This window comes from Heloderma suspectum, chromosome 16 (assembly GCF_057233095.1).
Source record: "Heloderma suspectum isolate Gila_16-S chromosome 16, 16-S_ref, whole genome shotgun sequence".
In the NCBI taxonomy this organism is placed as follows: Eukaryota; Metazoa; Chordata; class Lepidosauria; order Squamata; family Helodermatidae; genus Heloderma; species Heloderma suspectum.
In genome coordinates, this window is record NC_139473.1 from 17927060 (window position 1) to 17949558 (window position 22499).

General features: G+C 46.0%; 1 protein-coding gene across 1 annotated transcript; it reads left to right on the plus strand.

The window, feature by feature from the left end:
• Positions 1-646: 646 nt before the first annotated feature.
• On the plus strand, positions 647-22469 carry DERL2 (derlin 2). The gene is made up of 7 exons (XM_084822967.1): positions 647-769; positions 4854-4919; positions 6992-7065; positions 10018-10111; positions 12090-12285; positions 14212-14302; positions 18506-22469. The coding sequence occupies exons 1-7, from the start codon at positions 677-679 to the stop codon at positions 18609-18611; spliced, it is 720 nt and encodes a 239-aa protein (XP_084679093.1). The 5' UTR covers positions 647-676; the 3' UTR covers positions 18612-22469.
• Positions 22470-22499: the final 30 nt, after the last annotated feature.

Consider the following 22499-nt stretch of genomic DNA (forward strand, 5'->3'; position numbering starts at 1 on the left):
GGTCCTGCAACCCCACGCGGCTCGGGCAGAAAAGGGCCCCGCAACTCCCAGCGTTCCTCAACTAGCTTAGATTAGGTGTCTGGGGAATGCTGGGAGTTGTCGGACCTTTTATCTGTCTCAACCTGCACAGCATTGCTCCCAACATTAGTATTGTTTTGGGTTTCTTGTCACAGCGATGTCAGGACCTTGGATTTCTCCACTGATGCTCTGGACAACCCCTTCGCTTCTACCTCGGGGCAGAGCCCATATGGAATTTCTAGGGAACCCAGAAGTCAGCGCAGCCCTCCTCTTCTTTATAGTTACACGTCTATGACCACACAGCAACGCGTCTCTTCTTGTCGCAGGGTAGAGGGAGGTTTTCACCACAGAGACGTCAAGGCCTAGAGCGAGGCCTCGTTACGGGACGTTCATCGTGGGTCTCATTCCAGACTCTATGATGCGACGGGATCCCTCCGCGCCGTCGCTGAGAGTTTCAGTCCTCCGGCCGAACAGAGCCGTTCCGATTGGCCCGGTGCAGGCGGAGGGAGGCGCTGACTGGGCGAGAGGAGCCCGATGGAGGCGGGAGGGAAAGAATGGCGGCGGCGCTGATTGGGCGCCGGCCGGGCGTCCCTCGGGTTCTGATTGGGCGAGGTCGAGCAGACGCCGTGAGGGGAGCTGAGGCGGAGGCGCCGCCAAAATGGCGTACCAGACCTTCCGGCAAGAGTACCTGCAGGTGCCTCCCGTCACGCGGGCCTACACCACCGCCTGCGTCCTCACCACCGCCGCCGTGGTGAGTAGGGAGCAAGGGAGGCGCGCTCGCCCGGGCCCGGGGATTGGCTGATCGGCCGGGGCTAATTTGCATAGCCCCGCCCCGGACACGCCCCTCTCCCCGGCGTGGGGCCGGCCCGGACTCGGGGCTCGCGGGGGGCGGGTCTCCCTCGCCCCCCGACCCCCACAGCGCGCTCGCTTGATCCACGCGCCGCATCCCTTCGTTCTCAAGGCTCGTTCTTACCTCTTCCTGCCGCCAAGGACGTCATAACCCTCCCTTTGCCCTCACAACGACCCTGCGAGGTAGACCAGGGCGGCCAGAGACGAAGAGCGAAGGACTGACCCACCCGCTGGTAACTGGGATAAGAACATAGAAGCCCTGCCGGATCAGACCAAGGGTCCATCTAGTCCAGCGTTCTGCCCACACACTGGCCACCCTGCTGCCCACGAGAAACCCACCTGCAGGACGGGAGTGCAGCAGCCCACGTTCCCCAGCAAGTGACATACTGAGAGCCGGTGTGGTGTAGTGGCTAGACCGGGAGCTGGGAGAACCGGGTTCTAGTCCCCGCTCGGCCATGGAAGCTCACTGGGCGACTTCGGGCCGGTCGCAGACTCTCAGCCCAACCCACCTCACAGGGTTGTTGTCGTGGGGATAAAATGGAGGGGAGGAGGGTTATGTATGCCACCTTGGGTTCCTTGCAAGAGGAAAAAAGGCGGGGTATAAATGGAATAAATAAAATAAATGCATAGGCGTACTGCCCCTGATACCAGAGGGAGCATACAGCCATCAGGACTAGTAGCCATTGATAGCCTTCTCCTCCAGGCATTTGTCTAACCCCCCCTTTAAAGCCATCCAAATTGGTGGCCATCACTGCATCTTGTGGTAGCAAATTCCATAGTTCGATTATGTACTGTGTGAAGAAGCCCTTCCTTTGATCCGTCCTGAATTTCCCACCAGTCAGCTTTATGGGATGACCCCAGTGGGTTCTAGTATTATGAGATGGGGAGAAAAATATTTCCCTATCCACCGTCTCTGCACCATGCGTAATATTGTACACCTCTGTCATGGCTCCCCTTACTCGCCTTTTTTCTAAGCTAAACAGCCCTAGAAGTTGGGACCTTTCCTCATAAGGGAGATGCTCCAGCCCCTTGATCATTTTAGTTGATTTTTTCTGCACTTTGTCCAACTTTACAATATCTTTTGTTAGGTGCAATGATCAGAACTGTACACTGTATTCTAAGTGTGGTTGCACCATAGATTTGTATAGGAGCACTATGAACTTGGCAGTTTTATTCTCAGTTCCTGTCCCGATTATGCCTAACGTAGACTTTGCCTTTTTCACAGCCTGTGGGTTGCGTCATTGACGTTAGAGGCACAAGGCCAGGCCACGCCATCCATGAGACCTTCTTACTTTTACAAACTAGCACAGTGTAGTGGTTAGAGCAGTGGTGGGCAACTTGTAGCCCTCTCAGTGTTTTGGCCTGCAACTCCCATCATCCCTAAACATTGGCTAAGCTGGCTTTGGCTGATGCGAATTGTAGGCCAAAACATTGAGCCTACAAGTTGCCCACCTCTGAGTTGGACTGCCAGACTAGGACTGGGGAAGATCTGCATCTAATCCACACTCAGCCATGAAGCTGTCACAGGGTGACTTCAGGGCAGTCACTGTCTTTCAGCCTAGCCTACCTCATAGGACTGTCGTGAAAATTAAAGTGGGCTGGGAAGAACCATGTGCACTGCCTTGAACAAGGAGGAAAATGTATCCTGGATCTGGGACCTTCTTTAACCAAAGCGTGTGCTCTTATCACTGAGCTGTGACTCCAACCAGAGGAGCAGTCTTCTCTTCAGTCAGAAGATCATCCAAAATTGGCTGTTCTGACTGCAGAGGCTCCACGCAGTGTCTTCCGGCTCTGCTATCAGGGAATGTTTAACTTGGCAGTGCCAAGGCTTGAACCTCCGACCTGCATGCAAAGTATGTGCTCTGCCGCTGAACTCGATGGCCCCTCCCAGCAAATGAGCCTTTCCTTTTCCTTCTTCTCAGCGCACCCTTTTGCATGGCCCAGTGGCCTCTGAAGTGACAGCCATACTTAGGGTTTGTCAATTCTAACCCTAGTTGGCACAAACTGTGCTTTGCTGACCATGATTTCTCATTTGCATTTGCTGGCTGATTGAAACTAAGGTCAGTTCTGTACTTACTTAATCAATTTTTATCTCGCTTTGCCCCATAGCCTCATAGAAGTTTTCTAAACATGAATAGTTTTGTCTCAAGGGTCTTGCATCCACCATGATCAAATTATGCCTTTTGCATTCATCAGCAAGCTTAATTCTATCGCCAGAGGCTTGAATCAGGATAATGAATTTTATCACTCTACATGTGTTAATTGGCTGACCTAATGGCAGGATGTGTTATCAGCAACAACTGCACCGTGTAGGACCACTATTAATAATGTGATATATTTATTTCATTTCAATTCTATACTGCCCAATAGTTGAGCTCTCTGGTTTGGGATTGTCACTTTCTGTATTTAATTTCCTTCCAACCTCACTGTTTACAATTCTTTCCCATCACCACCATACATATGGTATGTAAACTTGAAACTCTCCATAATACTCCATGCTCCCCTATGAGGGAGTATTCCCTTATGAGGGAAAGCTACTACAGCTGGGATTGTTTGGCTTGGAGAATAAGGGGAGACATGACAGAGGTATACAAAATTATGCATGGTGTGGAGAATGTGGATAGGGAGACATTTCTCTCTCTCTCTCTCACACGCACACACACACACACACACACACTACTAGAACCCAATGGGGTCATCCCATGAAGCTGATGGGTGGGAGATTCAGGACAGATAAAAGGAAGGGCTTCTTCACACAGGGCAGAGTTGTGGAATTCCCTACCACAAGATGTAGTGATGGCCACCACTTTGGATGGTATTAAAAGGGGGTTAGACAAATTCCTGGAGGAGAAGACTATCAATGGCTACTAGTCACGATAGCTGTATGCTATCTCCAGTATCAGAGGCAAGTAAGCCTATGTACACCAGTTGCTGGGGAACATGGGCAGGAGGGTGCTGTTGAATTCATGTCCTGTTTGTGGGTTCCCTTCGACAGCTGGTTGGCCATTGTGTGAACAGAATGCCAGTCTAGATGGACCCTTGGTCTGATCCAGTAGGGCTCTTCTTAAGTTCTTATGCATTTGATGGAAGTGAGATATAGTCCCCAAGAGCTTACATAGGAATACATTTGTTAGTTTTTTAGGTGCCACGAGACTCTTTGTTGATTTGGTGCAGTAGACTAACATGGCTACCCTCTAGAAATCATATTAAAAGGTACACATTGCCTCTGAACATGGAGGGTTTTATACAGCCGTCATGGTTACTGATAAATCCGTCCTCCATGGGATCTTTTAGGAAAGGGATGTGGCAAGAAAGGGCTGTGGTAGAGCCCCTGGTTTGCATGCAGGTTGCAGGTTTGATCCCTAACATCTTCAGGAAGGGCTGGAAAAATTCCTACTAGATGGAGCAGTGGCTAGAAGGATCAATGGTCTCATAAGGCAACTTCCCATGTTCTTGTCTAATCCTCTTTGAAAGCTACCTGAATGAGTCAGTGGTCATCACCGCACCTTGCAGCGAGGAACGCTCACCTATTGTGTGGTATTCTGAGAATGGAACAGAAGATCCGTTGAGATCATTGGTCCCCAACCTAGTTGTCTCTTTATGGAGAGAAGTGTATTGGCTTGTATTTGCAGACACCCCAATAGGCAAATGGGCTCAGTGGATGGAGTTGGATGAGGGTTTTGCAGGAGGAAGGAGAATTGGGAGTTGAGATTGAGTTACATTAGAATCATAGAGTTGGACTGAAAGCCATTTAGGCCTTTCAGTCCAACCCCCTGCTCAGTGCAGGGATCCAGTTTAAAGCATCCCTGGCAGATGGCTGCCCAGATACCTCCAGCAACAGAGAGCCCACCACCTCCATAGACAGCTGGTTTCATTAATTTATTGAAGATTATTTAGCTAGCATTATGGTGCCTAATGGTGCATTTGTAAGTTGCATTGCTACATCGAAATAACTCTGACTTCTTTTGTGTTTTCATTTGTTTCAGCAATTAGAATTAATCACACCATTTCAGCTCTATTTCAACCCTGAATTGATATTTAAACACTTTCAAGTAAGTATCTTTTTGCATGTCAGTGACTCTTAAAGACAGTTGTTACCCCAGAGTTTGTACAACTGAAAATTGCTTGAATTTTCAACAAGTGGAATCAAACAAACCACTTCTCCGATTGTGAGGTTTGTCAGAGTTGCTGCAAGTGGAAACTCTTGAGGTTTCTGATGGGAGACAAATGACAGTTTCTGTTACGATCACGGGCATTGGTTCTACCTACATTCCATGTTGTGATTCTGTTACTGAACAGCAGTGGAATTACTGTACGCCTGCTTTGCACTGTTCTTTCTGGCCCATGCTGGAATGTCAGAATCAGCCTACCCTTTGCATTTATTTAAAAACTGAAATTAAAACAGCAATAAAACAAAGAGACAGCAAATATTTAAAAAGTCAGCTTTTAAAGGCAGTGGCTTTTGAAAGCTAACCAGTTCTGCAAGCATCGTGGCTTCATGGAATATCCTACAATATTTGACCAGTGGGTAGATTCGCATGCCAGCCCTAAAGCTGGTAAGCCTGTCGCATCTGTCTTAAGGATGAGCTAAGGCTAATCTGTTGTGATTTTGCTTTAGATTTGTCTTTAAGAAGCAAACAGAGAAAAGAGGGGTAAAAGGGAGAAGACACAAATTTGCATGGTACCCAATTCGTTCAGGAGACTGCCCTTTCCACTTTAGATTTGCATCTGGCTGTTGAAATTTTCCAGCTCTCCTCTGTTCCTTCCTTCTTTGCATTTTCAAAGATGCAATTGCGGCAAAACCACATCAGATGTAATCATAACTCTGTGTGGATCAGATTTGCATTTTCATTGCAGAAAGATTATCAAAGGGGAGAAATTATTGCTTTGTTATACACTGGTCACCAGTTTGTTTCCAGGCCAGAGGCAAAGTCCTGGTTTTAACCTATAAGCCCAGGACCCTGTATGAACCTACCTGGTCCCTGAGGTCAACTTCAGAGGCCCGTCTCTGTGTGCCTCCTCTGGGAGAAGCTTGGGGAGTGTCAGTTCAGGAACGGGACTTTTCTGTGATAGCGCCATGTTTATGGAACACTCCTCCCAAGGAAGCTTGTCTGGCGCCATCTCTGTCATCTTTTTGGCACCAGACAAAGATGTACTTATTTTCCCAGGTCTTTGGACATTACTTATGGCCCGGTTGTGGGCTGCTTTTGTGATGTTCATTCTAGGCTCTGAGTGGGGGGAGATTTTGTATATTTTTGGGTGAACACTGTTCATATTGTATTGTTTTTAGATTATGTTTTTATGGTGTTTATTTTTAATTGTATTATTGTGCTGATTATAGTTTATATTGATCTTGGGGTGTTTTTCTTTTTCCTGTTAATCGTGGATTTTGGTATTGTGTGTGTACGTCGCTTCAAGACTGCTTTTTGCCGTGGGAAGCGATGCATATATTTAATTAATAATAATATTTAATATAACAAAGCAATTAATTTGTCCACTAGCACAATTGTTTGCAATTTCCAGTCTGTGCTGAGTCTATGTTGTAGCAAAAACAAGTTTTGTGATGCTCCTAAATTTCCTTTCCTTTTGACCTCACTGCTTACAATTCCACCCCCCCGACATACACACAGCTACCTGTAACTGAGGATAGCACTTCATGCATCAAAAGAAGCGAGTTCTAGTCCACGAAAGCTTATTCTACAATAAATGCGTTAATCTTTAAGGTGCCACAAGGTTCAAGTCCTCTGCTCTCCAAGCAATACCACTTTCATGAAAATGTGTTTTTATGTTTGTTACATTTGATAAGGATGCCTTGCAAACCTGCACACCTTATTTTTGCTTTTTTTAACCTGATTCTGTTCTCATGTTGTCAAGCGAGTCAGAGCTCTGTTTAACTACTGCCCTGGCAGAAGCCCTAGTCCTTCATTGGGGAAAAGCTGTTACTTAGTGAGGATGAAAAAGTACTCTGTACATGCATAGAGGTATGTGTTTAAAGAAGGGGGGACCACATTCTGTATGATGTGACCTTAGTTTGTGTGTTTAACTGCCTTGATACTTCTTCTCATTAATGCAAATGTTTGCTAAATGTGCATCTTCTAATATCGGATCCCCTTCTGTTTTGCAGGTATGGAGGCTAGTTACGAACTACCTTTTCTTTGGACCAGTTGGTTTTAACTTTTTGTTTAATATGATATTTTTGTATCTTTTCATTATCATTTCACAAGCAGTTCAAACTGTCAGAATGCCAAAATCATTCTTGGATGTATGTGAAAGCCCCTCTGGAAGGGCCCCTCCTGCCTTCAGCATGTGCCAGCAAACAACTCAGTTCAAAAGTGGGTGATGTAACTTGTGACTGTTCCCCTCCATTAGAAAAGTGGCATAAACCAACTTCTTTTACCCATCCCTCCCTCTGTGTTCTAAAAGGTATTCGTTCTACTGGCTCATATTTCACAAGTGCATAAAGATCTGCACAAGCTCCCAGTTTTGTTTCTGGGCACAATTCAAAGGGCTGCTTTTTGTCCTATGCAGCCTGTACTGTTTAGGACCAAGGTACCTGAAGGATCATCTGTTCCAGTATGCCTCACAAAATCATCTTGAGAGGCATTGCAACAGGCACCTTCATCTTTGGTGGTGAGCTGGACAGCTACTGGAGAGAGAGAGCCTTCTCTGTGGTGGCAGCACTCAAACCCTGGAACAGCCTTCCCCTACCCAAGCAGGAGCTTAGAACCAGATATGGCCAAAATATTTCATTTCCAGCTACCAGCTGCTATATACTGCAGATGGACGTTTGCACATCACCTGCAAGATGCTTTCTCCCACCACTCAGATGAAGGAGATAATTCCTACCCATCAGTGGGGGTACTCATGAGTTAATTTGCGCGTTGTTCTCCTTATGTGCAAACACCTATCAAACCTGAGGTGTTGAAAGATATCTCCCTCCCCTCCACACACACACAAAATATCTTTGTTGTATGAACTAGACAGGCCCCATTCCTGGCAACTGTATCCTCACAAAGGTTTATGTCAGATGCATTTCATTGAAGTTGGTTTCTCCAGATCCATTCTCTGTGAGGAAGGAGAGGAAATTATAAATCTGAGCCAGAGAAGAATTTGGCAGTTGGAATGTTTGTGCTCACTTTATTTGAGCGGATATTGCATTTCCAAGCCCAGACAGATGAACAGGCTTTTGTTGCTATCTAAATCACTAATTTGAAAGTAGGTGCGTGGTGACAGGAGACAGGGTCTTCTCAGTTGTGGCATGTTTTTTTTTTTTCATAGAAATGCGCCTGGTACCATCGTTCGTCTATTTTTGGTGCAAGGGGAAAATGTTTTCATTTACCCAGGGCTTTTATGCTGGAGTTTTAACTGATGGATCAGTTGTCACTTTATGGTATTTACTGTATTTATGTCTGCTGCTCTGAGACCCAAGAGCGGCAGGTAGGTGTTTTAATAAGTAATTCACTACTGAAAATAAGGCCATCAGTGATGGGGTCTGTCTAGCCTAGGGATGCACAACTTCTTTGGCCCCGAGGGCTGCACGTGATGGTGGATTGGGGGCCACACACACTCAGATAGATATGCATTTGTACACACGCACATACCAGCAATCCTAATACAGATCGCTCTTTATAGTGAGGAAAGAATAATCTATATGAGAATCTCTAGGGAAGAGAGTTGAAAGCCTTTTCTCTGAACACCCTCCTCCAGCAATCCTGACTCAGATCGTTCTTTCCTCTTTGCTACTACCAGGAAAAGAGCGATCTGTGTCAGGATTGCTTGGGCAAAGAATTTGGCCGTGGGGAGGGAGTTTAGGGCACCCTTGGAGGCCGCAATTAAGGCATTGGGGGTCCATATGCGGCCCCCCCAGGCCATGGGTTGTGCACCCCTCGTCTTGCCTATTCAGGAAAACTTCCTTGGAAGGAATGTTCGAATACCCCAAGTTTGATGGATTTTTTACCATAAGGATCCACTTATATAAATTTACTCAAGAGGAGCCACATTGACCTCAGTGGGACTTACTCGCTCTATTATGTGGGCGAAAGAGCATGTCTCCCTAGTGATTCACAGATATGCATACAACTCGTGGCTGGGAAGTGGGAATTAAATTGTTTTGCACTAAGCTCCTGCACGACCCCTAGAGCAAATTAGCATTTAGGTGCCGAATTAAAACTTTGCTCTCCCCACCCCACACATTTAGTAGTATTTGAGTTACTTTGTTGCACCGATGCAGACCCTTAATAGTATTTTATGATGTTTTGCTACCAATAGTTTTGACAGTTTGATTTGTAAGCTCTCTTGGAGACTTGGCATAAGGGACAGAAATGCTTTCAATAAATATTTTTTGTAGTCCTTCGGGCGCAGGAGGTGAACCTTCTCCCCTTCCCAACCTGTCAATACGATTTGCTTTGAAAATGCTGTGCTGAGTTGGAGGCCACAGCTAAGAAAACAAACGTGGGGAAAGACTCACATGGAGACCAGCTGTTCGTGGACCGAGTTTTACTGTGCTTGTAAGTAGCTTTGGATGTGTTTCCTTTACACAGCAAAGCAAATTGTGAATTTATGAGTAAAATAAACCTGGCCAGCTGAAACGCAGCCACTTTAGACAGCAAGCTCCCCCCACCGACCCAGTGTTGCTGGTGGTGGTTACTAAGTTGCTTGAAAGAGGAAGCCAAGCCTGCTGAGTTGCTGGGCACCACTGGCAATCACATCACGTGGCCACGTGGGTTCTGAGAAAGATGGGCCCTGGCTGGGCCCTTGTGATGACTTCCTAGAGTTACTTAAACCCTGGAAGACCTCCCTGCTTAAAACGATAGGAGTTTGTGGAATTGCCAGTAAGGCTGCTGGCTTATTCTCTGGTCCCTTGGCCCTAGAATAGCCTTCCCTAACACGGTGCCCCCCAGATGGGTGGGAGTGCAACTCCCACACAGCTGGGGGGCACCATGTTGGGGAAGGCTGCACTGGAATATGACTAGAGATGCCTCTGCTGGCTGGCTTTACATCCCTCTGTTCCCCAACCCCCTTCCCCAATACTCGGAAATCAATTTTGAGAAACTTTTGAAAGTGAAACACAGGCTGTGGTTTTCTCTCCCTGCAAAAATAAAAACTAACAGTGCATGCCTGTCCAGCATTTTCCTGACCTTGTAACTTCAGATATCGCTACTGCCGAATGCTTGAGGAAGGCTCGTTCCGAGGCCGGACGGCAGACTTCGTATTTATGTTCCTTTTTGGAGGACTGTTAATGACTGTATCCTTTTGCCGTTGAGCTGCCGATGCTGTGGGTTTCGTGCCTGGAGAAATGGTTATAGCGCAGTGGTTTGCCAAGTGTGTTCCAGGTAGATCAGGAACAGGGGACAAATTCTGGAAAGCAGCTGGACAATGGCTGACATCTCTGTTCCCCACCCCACCCCCTGGCAATGTGCTGCTGCAAGGGAATATGGGGTATCTTTCGGGCTGCACACTGAGTTCATGCAGGGCCATGGAGAGACCCAGCAGGTGTGCTCAGGGCCATGGGTGATTCCGGCACTGACAAGCTGCAGTGCACAGCTCTCTTCTGGCGATAGCACCATCTTGGGTTTCACACAAGGAGTGGCGCTTGAAGGCTTCGCTGTGTGACGGACTCTCCAATCCACCTCCAAATATGCCATTTCCCAGAAGCCTTCTGCACCTTCTCTCCAAAGTGGGAGATGTTGTCATGGCACAACGTTCACATGATGCCACTTTTAAAAAAGCAACCCATCACCGCATAACAATCCCTCAAGGGAGCTGTGGGACCTCAGTCTGTGAAGATCTGAACCGAACTGAGGCCAGTTCGATCTCTGAGCATAGATGTACTTGGATGAGAAAACTGACGGAATAATGAAAATCTCTTCCAATCCAGCATTGGGAATATGTGGGGAGCTGCGTTCCCCAAGTTGGCGCCCTCCAAATGTGTTGGACTACAACCCCCATCATACTTGACTGGCTGGGGCTGCTGGGAGTTGTAGCCCAACACATTTGGAGGGCACCAGGTTATCTCTACTACTTTTAATTGCTGATTGTACTGTGTCTGTTTTTAACATGGATTTGGGGTTTTATCTTGGTTTTATTGTATGTCGCCCTTATAGCTACTGGGCCGCTAACACATTTTAGAAATCCATACCGAGCCAAGTCCCCTCCCCTAGTGCACCGTTTGTTGCTTATGCGACATGACCACATAGCCATTCTTAGTGGTGGTTTTCCCTTTGATGGGGTGTCCTTCCCTGGAGACGTTCCCAAGTTCAAACCTGACTAATTTCCACAGCTATTGCAAAGCTTTTGGGTCAATTTAGACATCTAAGTTGACCCATCTAGACATCACACCAAGTCACGGTTTAAAAAGCTTTAAGAGTGGTCTGATAAACTGTGGTTTGCTGACAGCCGTAACCAGAAGCAGAAACCACAGGTTGGCATGAAGATGGTTTGGCGTGATTAAGGGCTCAAAGTTAATTGAGCCCTTAACTTTCCCTTAACTTTCTGGTTGGGTTGAGCCCTTAACTTTCCCTTAACTTCTGGCTGAGCCTGTAACTTTCTGGTTGGGTTTTTGTGGAGATGGGGAGAAGGTTAATTTGGAACAATAGGATAAGGGAGCATTCCAATGTGACAGCGTCTGGGGGGCCATAGGAAACTTCTGATTCCTGGCTCCAAGGCCAGAGACAGGAACTCACACGCCCCACCCCTTCCCCTTGCAGCCGGTGCAGAGAGAACTGTGCCAGCTGCCTTTCCAAGGTCACAAAAGCGACCTTTTGGAGTACATGTCAGGGGGAGCGTGGGGGACTGGAGAGGCTGGGATGCTAACTATCCTGAGGCCTCTCCATCCTCCTTCCCTCCCCCTCTGACACACCCCAGCTAGACCTGCAAAAAAGCCCATCAAGCTAAAATGCAGAGTAACGACTGCCTCCACCGCTCTGCCCGCTCTGCACTGGATGCTCGCAAGCCTCAGCTTGGAGGCTTACCAGCATCGGGCATGGAAGTTACAGGATTGCACCCTAATTCTTGATTGTTCGTTGGCTTACCTTTTTGGTTCTGACTTTTTCTTGAAAGCTACCCCACAAGCACACGTCTTAATGCACCTCTGGGCTTCCCAGGAAAGAGCGAATAAGGGGTTACAGCAGCTTCCTGCTTCCTACTTCCTGCTATTTGTTTTTAAATGGTTACATTTTCTTGAGTGGGTACAGTGGCTCTTTCTTTAACCGTTTCTCCACCAGCTTTTTGGCTTGTTTGTCAACTTGGTTTTCTTAGGCCAGGCATTTACAATAATGCTAGTGTACGTCTGGAGCCGCAGGAATCCTTTTGTCCGCATGAACTTCTTCGGGCTTCTCATTTTCCAGGCCCCATTTCTTCCGTGGGTTCTCATGGGATTTTCACTCCTACTGGGAAACTCAATTATTGTTGACCTCCTAGGTAAGAGGATGATAATTCTGTCAGTATTGAGCCGTAATGAATTCCTTGTCTTCTTGACCAGTCTTATCTGGTATAGGTGAAGGTTCTTTGGTCTCTTCCACATGTGTACACAGCATTGTACACTGACATTGGGTCAGTTTTGGGGTTGTTTTTTTTAAATGCAAAGTTATGGGCACTCAGCTATAGGAATGCCTGAGCACCTAATTGTGGACAACAGCCTCTGTAACTCAGTCTGACACTGCTGTGATGCACAAATACGGAATGTTACGCAGAATTCCATAGCTGAAGACTAGCAGGGTTGGAAGGGCCCATTGAGTCCAACCCCTGCTCAGTGTAGGAGTCCAAGTCAAAAGCATCCCAGCCTTGTCTTGAACGCCTCCAGTGTGGGAAAGCCCACCTCCTCCCTAGGTAATTGGTTCCATTGTCGTATTGCTCTAACATTCAGGAAGTTTTTCCTGATGTTCAGCCGGAATCTGGGCCCATTATTCTGTGTCCTGCACTCTGAGATGATCAAAAAGAAACCCTGGCCATCCTCTCTGTGACAACCTTTCAGGTACTTGGAGAGTGCTATCCTATCTCCCCTCAGTCTTCTCTTCTCCAGGGTAAACATGCCCAGTTCTTTCAGTCTCTCCTCATGGGGCTTTGTTTCCAGTCCCCTGATCATCTTTGTTGCCCTCCTCTGAGCCCTCTCCAGTTTGCCTGCATCCTTTTTAAAGTGTGGTGCCCAGAACTGGACACAGTAGATTAGAATTATTATAATTCTTTAAGTGCCTAAAAGAACACTGTGTGCTGCACAATATGAAAACCTAGAAATCAGTAAGAGCAACAAAGCTGTCTGCTGGCTTACAGTCTAAATGAGCCTTCCCCAAGTTGGTGCTGTCCAGATGCTTTGGACTACAACTCTGGTCAGCTCCAGCCAGCCTGGCCAGTGGTCAGAGATTATAGGACCTGTAGCCCAACCCCCCGGAGGGCACCAGCTTGGGGAAGACTGCTCTAAATAGACACATGAGGAAAGGGGAGAGGAAGAACAATGCGAAATTAACATAACCTCAGTTAATTGGAAAAGGTGAGTAAAAATAAATATATCTTGGGGTGCTTTTTTAAAGAGCGGCTGGGACTGGGTTGTACACAGATGCGTGACATGCATTCAGAGATCCTGCCAATCTCTTACTCATGGTTAAGGAATCGAGTGGGTCACGTGTGGGCCTCCTTCCCAGCATGGATTTCCACACCCGCTGGTTGCTTTTAACCATGGTTGACATCACATCTGCATCGATTCTAATCACTGTTAATGCTGCTCAGAGTTCACTTTCTAACCAGGGATTGCAGCTACTTTGCAAATTGTGATTAAGAGGAAGACTGATTAGCACCCAGATCTTACCATAATAAACCTTATAACAAACCTATAAGGAAGCTCAGCATTATTTCAGACACACACAGGAGGGAGTTTTTAAGGTTGACCAAGAAATTTATCTGCCAGTAAACTGATGACTTCAGCAACATGTATGTTAACTTGCATCATAGTTAAAATGAAGAGCGTGGGAGATGAAGGAAGAAACCTGGTCCTTCCTCATAAGCTCATCCCCTTCTCTCTCTGCCCTTTATTAAAAAAGGTTTCCCCTCACAGAACCCTAAACCTAAGTTGAAGCATCCCCTTGGCTTCTTGTCCAAGCCTGTATAGGGTTGGGGCCAGCATTGCCCATTATTTCCTATGTGCTCGCCTTCTACTTCAGTCCCCCAAACGGGTTATTTTCATACAAAATGGTTTTGCTAACCTACCTGGTGTCCACTTAAAAGCTAAAATAATATGTTGGGAATTGGGGGTAAACAGCAATTTGGCCTTTATTTTGTAGGACAACTATAGTGCTGTGTTTGCAAAGGCAGCCCTGCAGAAAGATGTCTCAAGTCTTTCCTCTTTCTCTCTAGGTATTGCTGTAGGGCACATATATTTTTTCTTGGAAGATGTCTTTCCGAATCAGCCTGGGGGAGGAAAGCTTCTCAAAACACCATCAGTTCTGTAAGTGCCTTTCTATGTGTGGTGAGTTTTCTTTGGGAGAAACTGTCCCCAAACCAATTCAAAGGTTTTGTGTTGTTCAGGGAAACGGGACAAAGGAGAAGGGACAGAGATAGGGTTTTAAACTGCAGAGGTGCCTTATCTTTTTATCTTCCAATATTTTTGCCCTTGTTTCCATAAGCTTGAAGGCTAAACCCTTTGGGGGTTTTCAAAGCTGAAATTCTAGCAAAGGCTAGTTGACGGCACAAATGAGCTATATGGTAGCTAAATCAAATCTCCTAAGTCAGAGGCAGCGAGTGGTAGGGCAGGTGCTGTGCACATGGAAGATCTTGAGAGCAATTCCCAGCCCAAAGGATCAGTTAGCAGGTGTTGAGAAAGACCTCTGCTGGAGACCCTGAAAAGCTGCTGCCAGTCAGAGTAGACAGTATTGGGCTAGATGGATCAAAGTGTTGAGAAAGACCTCTGCTGGAGACCCTGAAAAGCTGCTGCCAGTCAGAGTAGACAGTATTGGGCTAGATGGACCAAAACAGTTTCCTATGTGCCTGATTTCCCTCATTGCAAAAGGTTTGTAGTTCAGTGGTAGAGCACATTTGCTGCACGTAAAAGATCCCAGGTTCAGTCTCTGGCATCTCCAGGTAGGGCTAGGAAAGAATCCTGCCTGAAATCCTGGAGAGCCAACATGGATAATATTGAACGAGACGGAATAATAGTCGGGCTCAGTATAAAGCCAGCTTCCTCTAGCACTGCAAAGGTACCAGATGCTGAGGACAATTGGCTGTTACCTTCATGTCCTGCTTCTGGGCTTCCCAGAAACATCTGGCGGGTTGCTTGTGGAACAGGGAGTCAACTAGGTGAGCCCTTTTGGTCTGTTCCAGCAGGGCCCACCGTAGGTCACCTGCCAGACAGAATGTCTTGCTAGTGGAGAGGGATGATGGGAGTATGAGTCCAACAACATCTGGAGAGCCACAAGTTGCCCACTCCTGGGTTAGAATTTAATTTATATACTGCTTTCCTGCCAGAAAATTGTACTGGAAGTGGCGTATGATAAAACACAGTAATAACAATTCAGTTTTTTAAAAAAGCAACATACAAACGTTTCAGTTCTATAATATTTCAGTGAATAATATCCTAACAATCTATTCAATCAATACAACTTAAACTACTTCAATGAAATGATGACAACCTTAATTTAATTTAAACAAGTATAATAGCAATATTTCTGATCGTCTGGATTGGAAATACGATGGGTGCTCCTAGGCCAAAGTTGGCCCCATAATAGGTGCTATCCATTCCCGCCCCCCCCAACCCGGTTTCCAACTCCAGAGGCACAAGAGAAGGATTTCAAATGGGCAGCAGGCCATTGTAGGGGCCATGGGGCCTGGGTTTCTCAAAGTAGTTGTTGTTGTTCAGTCGTGTCCGACTCTTCATGACCCCATGGACCATAGCACGCCAGGCCTTCCTGTCCTGCGCTCTCTCCCGGAGCGTGCTCAAGTCCATATTCATTGCATCGGTGATGCTATCTAGCCATCTCATCCTCTGCTGTCCCCTTCTCCTTTTGCCTTCGATCTTTCCCAGCATCAGGGTCTTTTCCAGGGAGTTTTCTCTTCGCATTAGGTGGCCAAAATATTTGAGCTTCAGCTTCAGGATCTGTCCTTCCAATGAGCACTCAGGGTTGATTTCCTTTAGGATGGACTGATTTGACCTCCTTGCAGTCCAGGGGACTCGTAAGAGTCTTCTCCAGCACCACAGTTCAAAGGCATCAGTTCCTCGGCGCTCAGCCTTCCTTATAGTCCAGCTCTCACAGCCATACGTTGCTACTGGGAAAACCATAGCTTTGATTATATGAACCTTTGTCAGCAAGGGGATGTCTCTGCTTCTTACTATGCTGTCTAGGTTTGCCATAGCTTTCCTCCCAAAGAGCAAGCGTCTTTTAATTTCATGGCTACAGTCACCGTCTGCGGTGATCTTGGAGCCCAAGAAAATAAAATCTGTCACTGCTTCCATTTCTTCCCCTTTTATATGCCAGGAAGTGATGGGGCCAGATGCCATGATCTTAGTTTTTTTAATGTTGAGTTTCAAACCAGCTTTTGCACTCTCCTCTTTCACCCTCAACAAGAGGCTCTTTAGAGCCTCTTCGCTTTCTGCCATTAGGGTGGTATTGTCTGTGTATCTGAGGTTGTTGATTATTCTCCCAGCAATCTTAATTCTGACCTGTGATTCATCCAACCCAGCGTTTCTCATGATGTACTCTGCATATAAATTAAATAAGCAGGGTGACAATATACAGCCTTGTCATACTCCTTTCCCAATTTTGAACCAATTGGTTGTTCCATGTCCGGTTCTTACTGTTGCTTCTTGACCCTCGTACAGGTTTCTCAGGAGACAGGTAAGGTGGTCTGGTACTCCCATCTCTTTAAGAATTTGCCAGAGTTTGTTGTGATCCACACAATCAAAGGCTTTAGCATAGTCAATGAAGCAGAAATAGATGTTTTTCTGGAATTCTCTGGCTTTCTCCATGATCCAGCGAATGTTGGCGATTTGATCTCTAGTTCCTCTGCCTCTTTGAAACCCAGCTCGTACTTCCGGTAGTTCTCAGTTCACATACTGCTGAAGCCTAGCTTGTAGGATTTTGAGCATAACCTTGCTGGCATGTGAAATGAGTGCAATTGTACGGTAGTCTGAACACTCTTTGGCATTGCCCTTCTTTGGAATTGGAATGTAAACTGACCTTTTCCAGTCTTGTGGCCATTGTTGAGTGTTCCAAATTTGTTGGCATATTGAGTGCAGCGCTTTAACAGCATCATCTTTTAGGATCTTAAGTAGCTCAGCTGGAATACTGTCATCTCCGCTAGCTTTGTTGTTAGTAATGCTTCCTAAGGCCCACTTGACTTCACTCTCTAGGATGTTCAGCTCAAGTTCAGTGACCGCATTATCCTGGCTATCAGGGACATTCAGATCTTTCCTGTATAGTTCTTCTGTGTATTCTTTCCACCTCTTCTTAATCTCATCTGCTTCTGTTAGGTCCCTGCCTTCTTTGTCCTTTATCATGCCCGTCTTTGCACAAAACGTTCCCTTGAGATCTCCGATTTTCTTGAAGAGATCTCTAGTCTTTCCCATTCTATTGTTTTCCTCGATTTCTCTGCATTGTTCATTTAAGAAGGCCTTCTTGTCTCTCCTTTCTATTCTCTGGAACTCTGCATTCAGTTGGATATATCTTCCCCTTTCTCCTTTGCTTTTCGCTTCCCTTCTTTCCTCAGCTACTTGTAAAGCCTCATCAGACAGCCACTTGGCTTTCTTGCATTTCTTTTTCTTTGGGATGGATTGAGTTGCTGCCTCCTGAACAATGTTACGGACTTCCGTCCACAGTTCCTCAGGCACTCTGTCTATCCGGTCTAATCCCTTAAATCTATTCCTCACCTCCACTGTATATTCATAAGGGATATGATTTAGGTCATACCTGAATGGTTTAGTGGTTTTCCCTACGTTCTTCAATTTCAGCCAAAATTTTGCAAGTAGCAGCTCATGATCTGAGCCACAGTCAGCTCCAGGTCTTGTTTTTACAGACTGTATAGAGCTTCTCCATCTTTGGCTGCAAAGGACATAATCAATCTGATTTCGATATTGACCATCTGGTGATGTCCATGTGTCGAGTCGCCTCTTGTGCTGTTGGAAAAGAGTGTTTGCTATGATCAGCGTGTTCTCTTGGCAAAACTCTATTAGCCTTTGTCCTGCTTCATTTTGTACACCAAGGCCATGCTCGCCTGTTATCCTGGTGATTTCTTGACTTCCTACTTTAGCATTCTAATCCCCTATGATGGAGGACATCTTTTTTTGGTGTTAGTTCCAGAAGGTCTTCATAGAACCAATCAACCTCAGCTTCTCGGCATCAGTGGTTGGGGCATAGACTTGAATTACTGTGATGTTGAATGGTTTGCCTTGGATTCGTACTGAGATCATTCTTTCGTTTTTGAGAATGTACCCCAGTACTGCTTTTCCCACCCTTTTGTTGACTGTGAGTGCTACTCCATTTCTTCTAAGGGATTCTTGCCCACAGTAGTAGATATGATGGTCACCTGAATTAAATTCGCCCATGCTTGTCCATTCTCAAAGTACGCCCCATGGCAAAAAAAGAAGAAAGATTACTAGCCTTGTATTTAGAGCTTTCTGTACTTGATGACTCAAGCATTTTTTTCTTTTTCTTAACAGGAAAGCAATATTTGATACACCAGAAGATGATCCCAATTATAATCCGCTGCCTGAAGAACGGCCAGGTGGCTTTGCCTGGGGTGAAGGTCAGCGCCTTGGAGGCTGACTAGAGACTGCTTGGCTAGTACCCAACTGACACCTTTGGGGAGAGACTAGACAAAAGAGCCATTCTGGAGATTGTCTTGTTATCTTGTGGATAAAGGAAGTCTTGACAGCTTTACTAGTCTGAAAATACAAAGCACTTTTCCCCCTCACAAGGAAGAAAAAAATGGGGTTCTGCTCAAAAGATCTTTTCCAGGATATTGACAGGAATGTCAAGCCCTCACGGGAGATTTTGTGGCATCAATTGCTTCAGGAATGAATGTTCCAAGACAAGAGAAACTGAAAATACAACTTTCTCAACTCATTTAATGAGGTCATCAATTTTTGTGTAAAAAAAACTATTTTTAAGGCCTTTTTTTCAATTTTATTTGATACACAGACTGGAGAACTTCAAAAGGCGAATAAAACTTTTGATTTTCCTTTTTGATTAGATACATTTAAATAGGTGAGGTCACTTTGATTTTTGACTTTAGCAAAAATACCTGAAACAAACCAGCGCTGAAGATCCAGTTTTGCTCTCCAAAATCTTGTTGGATAGATTCTGTGGGTCAAATTATGTAAGGGAGGCAGAGGAAAAAACCATGATTCAGAACCAAACCACCCCCCGGGCATTAGCCTGAGGTGGGGGAGTCCCCAGGTTCTTTTAGCCTACTTAGTTCTGCTGAATCAGGGACCAAACTGGTTCCCTTGATTCTCAGAGCCAAGGACAATATAGAAATAGTAACACCACAGAGTAACACTGGACTTAGCATTGACCCAAAGAAACACAGCTTTATAAGAGGAGGTAGATAATTTATTTACGAGAAGGGAAAAGGGGAATTGGAAGTTACAAAGCCAAATTGGTACAAGATTGGAAGTTACAAAGCCAAACTGGTACAAGATTGGAAGTTATAAAGCCAGACTGGTACAAACTGATTACGATAAGTACAAGACTGTTGGAAACCCAGTACCGACTAAAACAAAAGAACTAAACTACAACCTATGCATGCCTTGGTACGGGCCTTCTCATAGGCTGTGCCTTGGTCTACTACTACATTTGTGGTTTGAGCCCTTCTCAAGGATTGAAGTCTCTGAACTTAACACTTGCGTCCTTAAAAATGTTTTGATAGTTGTGCTCTCCCTCTCTCCAGTGCTGCACTGCACAGCTTCACCATGATTTTTTTTTTAAAAGTTAGCAAAGCAGGGATGCAAAATTCACATGGCCCTAAGGCATCCCTCCTCCTATGTATGTTCTATCCTGTAAGTGGGGGTGGGGATCAGCACTATATAGATTTGTGGGACAATCAAACAAACAAAAAATAAGGCAGGGGACAATTTAGGCCATTTTGCAGAATCACCTAGATAAGCTGCACATACGAGAATTGGCTTGTCCAAGGCAGCCTGGCCAGAGATGATGGAAAACTAGCATTGTCCTGTGAATAAAGTAGGAACTGGATCTGGGAAACCTGGATTCAGGTTCCACTACTGATATGGGCTTGCTGTATGATCTTCAGCAAGCCTGAGCTTCAGTTTCCCCCTTCTGTGAAACAGGAATAACAGGACTGTACAAGGTTGTTGTGAAGCTACATGCAGTGAAGGTTATAAAGCAATTTACAGAGCTGGTGATGCTTAAGAACAAACAAGCGGGATCGGCAACAAAACGTTGCATTGTAGGGTTCCTGTTCCAGTCAGACATGCCGTCTGGCAGAATATTCCATTCCATTGCCCCTCCCACCTGGTTTGCCACCCCCCTTCCCAGTTAGTCATCATCCCACGGCTATCAAACACAATCAGACCTCGTTCGGCCATTTTGGGGCTTCCCCCACCTTTAGTGTTTTCCCCTGAAGATTTTTTGCACTTCTACAAACCTTGGGCTTCCCTCAAGCCCATTGAAGTTTCCCCTAGATAAGCCAATGGCACTCACGCCTGAACATTGGAAACAGAGGGAATGATGAGCCAAGTCTGAACCTCTATGTCAGGCCTCCGCCATACTCTCACTAAGGTTGTTGTCATCTTAATAGGCCCCATTGGAAAGTGGGACTTACTCCTAAGCATGCATGGGATTGCCCTGTTAAGTGGCCTTGGGCAACTTTCATTGACCCAGCTTCCACTTAGCCAGATCTGAAATGCATGGATAATACTAGCCCATGTTACAAGACTATTGAAAAAACTACATTAGCAACTAAGCCCTTTGAACACTCAGAAGTGTTATCACCAAGTATCTGATGAGTTAAAAAGTGCTACATGAATGCGTAGAAGAAAGAGCCAGCGCAGCATAGATTTGGGACTGGGGAGGTCTGCAATCAAAGCTGTGTAGAGTAGCTATTAAGCTTCCTAGGCCAATTGCCCTCTCAGCCGAATTTACCTCAACCAGGGTAATGATAGGAGGTGCAGTCCATCTGGGGGGGTACCAGGTTGGGGAAGGTGGGGGTATTCAGGAATTTGTCTCGAAGTATAAGATCCCTTGCAGAAAGCGAGGCCCCCGCCTGGCTTGTGACTCGCCAGGCTGGCTAGTCCTTTGACTTTGCATTGTGGCCTGCTTGACAATCCCCATTTTCAAAGTCCCAGAGAAGGCAGGAAAACGGGGGGTTAGTGGACCCTGGTGGGCCTCCATACATGACATTCATGTATGTGAGAAAGATAGGCTAGGGGTGCAATCCTATGCATATTTAGAAGAAAGTCCTACAATTCTGAGCATGCCCCAGCCAGCGCTGCTGGAACATGCTAGGATCTGCTGGACTTTTTTTGTCTAAACATGGATAAGATTGTACCCTAAGGCAGTGTTCCCCAACCTGGTGCCCTCCAGATGTTTTGGACTATAAGCCCCATAATCTCTGACGCTTGGCTGTGCTGATGGGCACTGCAGTCCAGTCCATCTAGAGGGCACTGGGCTAATTCAGCCTTTCCCAACCATTCCCCTCCAGATGCTCAGCAGGGAGCTGGGGGCTTGGGCAGCCATTTCACCAAGGCTACAGTCCTTTGCACACTTACTTAAAAGGAAGCCCTAGCAGGATGTACTTCTGGGTAAGCATGTACAGGCTCAGGCTGGAAGACCTGGGCAAGGTTGTTCCAGTGTATTTGTCTCGGCACCACCGTGCCTGTCCAGACGTGCTGCCACAACATGTGATGAGGACCACTGTCTCGGATGGCTTTAAAAGAGCATTAGAGTAATTCATGAAAGAGAACAAGGTCCATCACTGGCTATCATGAAAGAGAAAAAGTCTATCACTGACTACTAACTAGGATGGCGTTACAGAACCTCCACGTTCAGGGGCAGTTTACCTCTAAATACAAGTTGCTGGGAAGCAGCAATGGAAGCAGGTCTGTTGCCTTCAGGCCCCACTTGTGGGCTTCCCAGAAACATCTGGCTGGTCACTGTGGGAAGCAGGTTTAATCTAGTCAGCCTTCACTGTATATTTTTAAAATAAAAAATGGAGATGTGACATTTAAGATATGGAATATTGCTGTATCTTACAACTTTTAAAAGTTTTTGTTTTCCTTACATACTAAGATTCAGTACCCTTTTGCCATACCATGATTAAAATTTGGAAGGGCCGGATTAAATTGTCTTGCGGGCAGGGGGATTTGTTAGATAATTCTTTTAACTGGGGGTGCAGGCTATTGGAACTGCATGCAAACTGTGTAGTCTGCCATGGAACCATCACCCCTTCCACTAGACACCTCATAGCAACCTAGTGGTGACTCCCTCCCTGCATAATACAATGGCCAGCGAAATGGACCCATGGTGAATAATGATGTGTGATTATCCAACCTGTGGTAGTCATCAAGGGGATATGGCTGAATCAGCTCAACTTCCTTGTTTTCATAGGCTGGGGCAATGCTAGGACACCTGTGAAATAAAGGCCTCTGAATCCTGAATGTGAATAGAAGCTGTTGGAGGTGTAGAATTCTT